Source organism: Penaeus japonicus, unplaced genomic scaffold, assembly GCF_977035675.1.
Source record: "Penaeus japonicus unplaced genomic scaffold, GWHDUDI00000001_assembly GWHDUDI00000020, whole genome shotgun sequence".
NCBI lineage: Eukaryota > Metazoa > Arthropoda > Malacostraca > Decapoda > Penaeidae > Penaeus > Penaeus japonicus.
In genome coordinates this window covers 25,362,188-25,364,185 of record NW_028234422.1, presented here as the reverse complement: position 1 = coordinate 25,364,185, position 1,998 = coordinate 25,362,188, and the positions used below count along the sequence as shown (strand labels likewise).

The 1,998-nt window shown below is 29.2% G+C and overlaps 1 protein-coding gene across 2 annotated transcripts in view; it reads left to right on the top strand.

Moving 5' to 3' along the window:
- Positions 1-1,208, top strand: part of Toll-9 (toll-like receptor 9) — a 21,760-nt gene extending 20,552 nt beyond the window's left edge. For both annotated transcript variants that reach the window (XM_043033034.2, XM_043033033.2), the window contains exon 11: positions 597-1,208. In XM_043033034.2, coding sequence (XP_042888968.2) covers positions 597-887 — 291 coding nt within the window. In that variant the 3' untranslated portion in view covers positions 888-1,208. The remainder of the gene's footprint in view (positions 1-596) is intronic.
- Positions 1,209-1,998: the final 790 nt, after the last annotated feature.

The following is a 1,998-nucleotide window of genomic DNA, read 5'->3' as shown; positions in this document are numbered from 1 at the left end:
TCGGGTAAATGGAGTGTTTCGGGTGGGGTGGACTGCTAGCATGTGTGATATGTATGTGTATATATGTATATATATATATATATATATATATATATATATATATATATATATAGATAGATAGATAGATAGATAGATAGATAGATAGATAGACATATGTGTGTATGTATATATATATATATATATATATATATATATATATATATATATAGATAGATAGATAGATAGATAGATAGACATATGTGTGTATATATATATATATATATATATATATATATATATATATATATATATATATATATATAGAGAGAGAGAGAGAGAGAGAGAGAGAGAGAGAGAGAGAGAGATGATAGATGATAGATAGATAGATAGACAGATATGTGTGTATATAAGTATATATATATATATATATATATATATATATATATATATATATATATATATGTATGTATGTATGTATACGTGTGTATGTGTGTGTGTGTGAAAGTCCATATCATGTTATATTATCACAAATATTCCCTTATGATTACAGAACGGATATCTGATAAAGTGATCTCCATTAAAAAAAACACAAAAAAACTTCGTGTTCTCCATTACAGGTCATAGTGGTGTTATCCCCCCCCTTCATCAGGAGCAGCTGGTGCATGTTCGAACTGCAGATGGCCAGCAACAAAATCCTCGACGAGAGGAAATCCAAGCTTATCATGCTGCTGCTGGAGCGCATTCCGGACGAGGAGCAGCCTAAAAAGCTCAAATACTTACTCAAGACAAGAACTTACATCGAGTGGGTGCCGGACCTCGAGAGTCAAAAGCTCTTCTGGGCGAGGTTACTAAGAGCCATAGCTAAGCCATCGGACAGCGAGGCTATCACAGCGTCGACGAAGTTATAGTGGAAGAACTGAGCGAAAGCATGTGTCCTGATTCAGTGTTTGTTCTTGAGTGCTTGCTTGGGCGGTTAAATTTTTTTTTTTTTTTTTTTTTTTTTTTTTTTTTTTTTTTAAACCTGAGGGAGGCACCTCGGGTACAAAGGGAATACTTAAGACGTGCTAAGACTGTATATTGACAGCGTATATGATATTCCTAATTATTGTTAGTGGACTTGTGCGTTTCGTAGTGTGAGCAGCGAAATCTTAAATGAGGATGAACCCTTATTGTTTGTCCTTGTTACTAATAAGAGAGGTTTGTTGTTGAATGTGATACTAAGGGTATACAATATAATATATATATATTATATATATTATATATATATATATATATATATATATATATTATATATATAATATTATATATATAAATTTATATATATATATAATATATATATATTATATATATATATATATATATATATATATATATATATATATATATATACAAATATACATACAAATATATATATATGCACATATACATATGTCGTGATAGGAAGAATATTTATCAATAGAACATTCTGAAAACATATCTTGCTGGTTTTAAAGCAGAATATATGAGCTAAAATTATTTTCAATGCTATTCATTTATGAAACATTGCATTGTGTTGTTAATTAAATTACCATTACCATTATTAATAATATGACTTGCTGCTGCTGCTGGTATGACTGTAAATACTACTACTACTTCTACGACTACTACTACTACTACTACTACTACTTCTTCTTCTACGACTACTACTACTACTACTACTAGAACTACTACTACTACTATTACTACCACCTACTATTACTACTACTACTTCTACGACTACTACTACTACTATTACTACTACCACCACCACCTACTACTACTACTATTACTACTGCTATTACTACTACAACTACTGCTACTTCTACTACTTCTAACTACTATCAACCACCACTACTATTTGCTGCGACCACAGTTATTAACATAACCGTCGTTATCATTATAAACATTATCTTTACCCGTTTCAATATTTATATATATATATATATATATATATATATATATATATATATATATATATATATATAAATCTTTATTGCACAC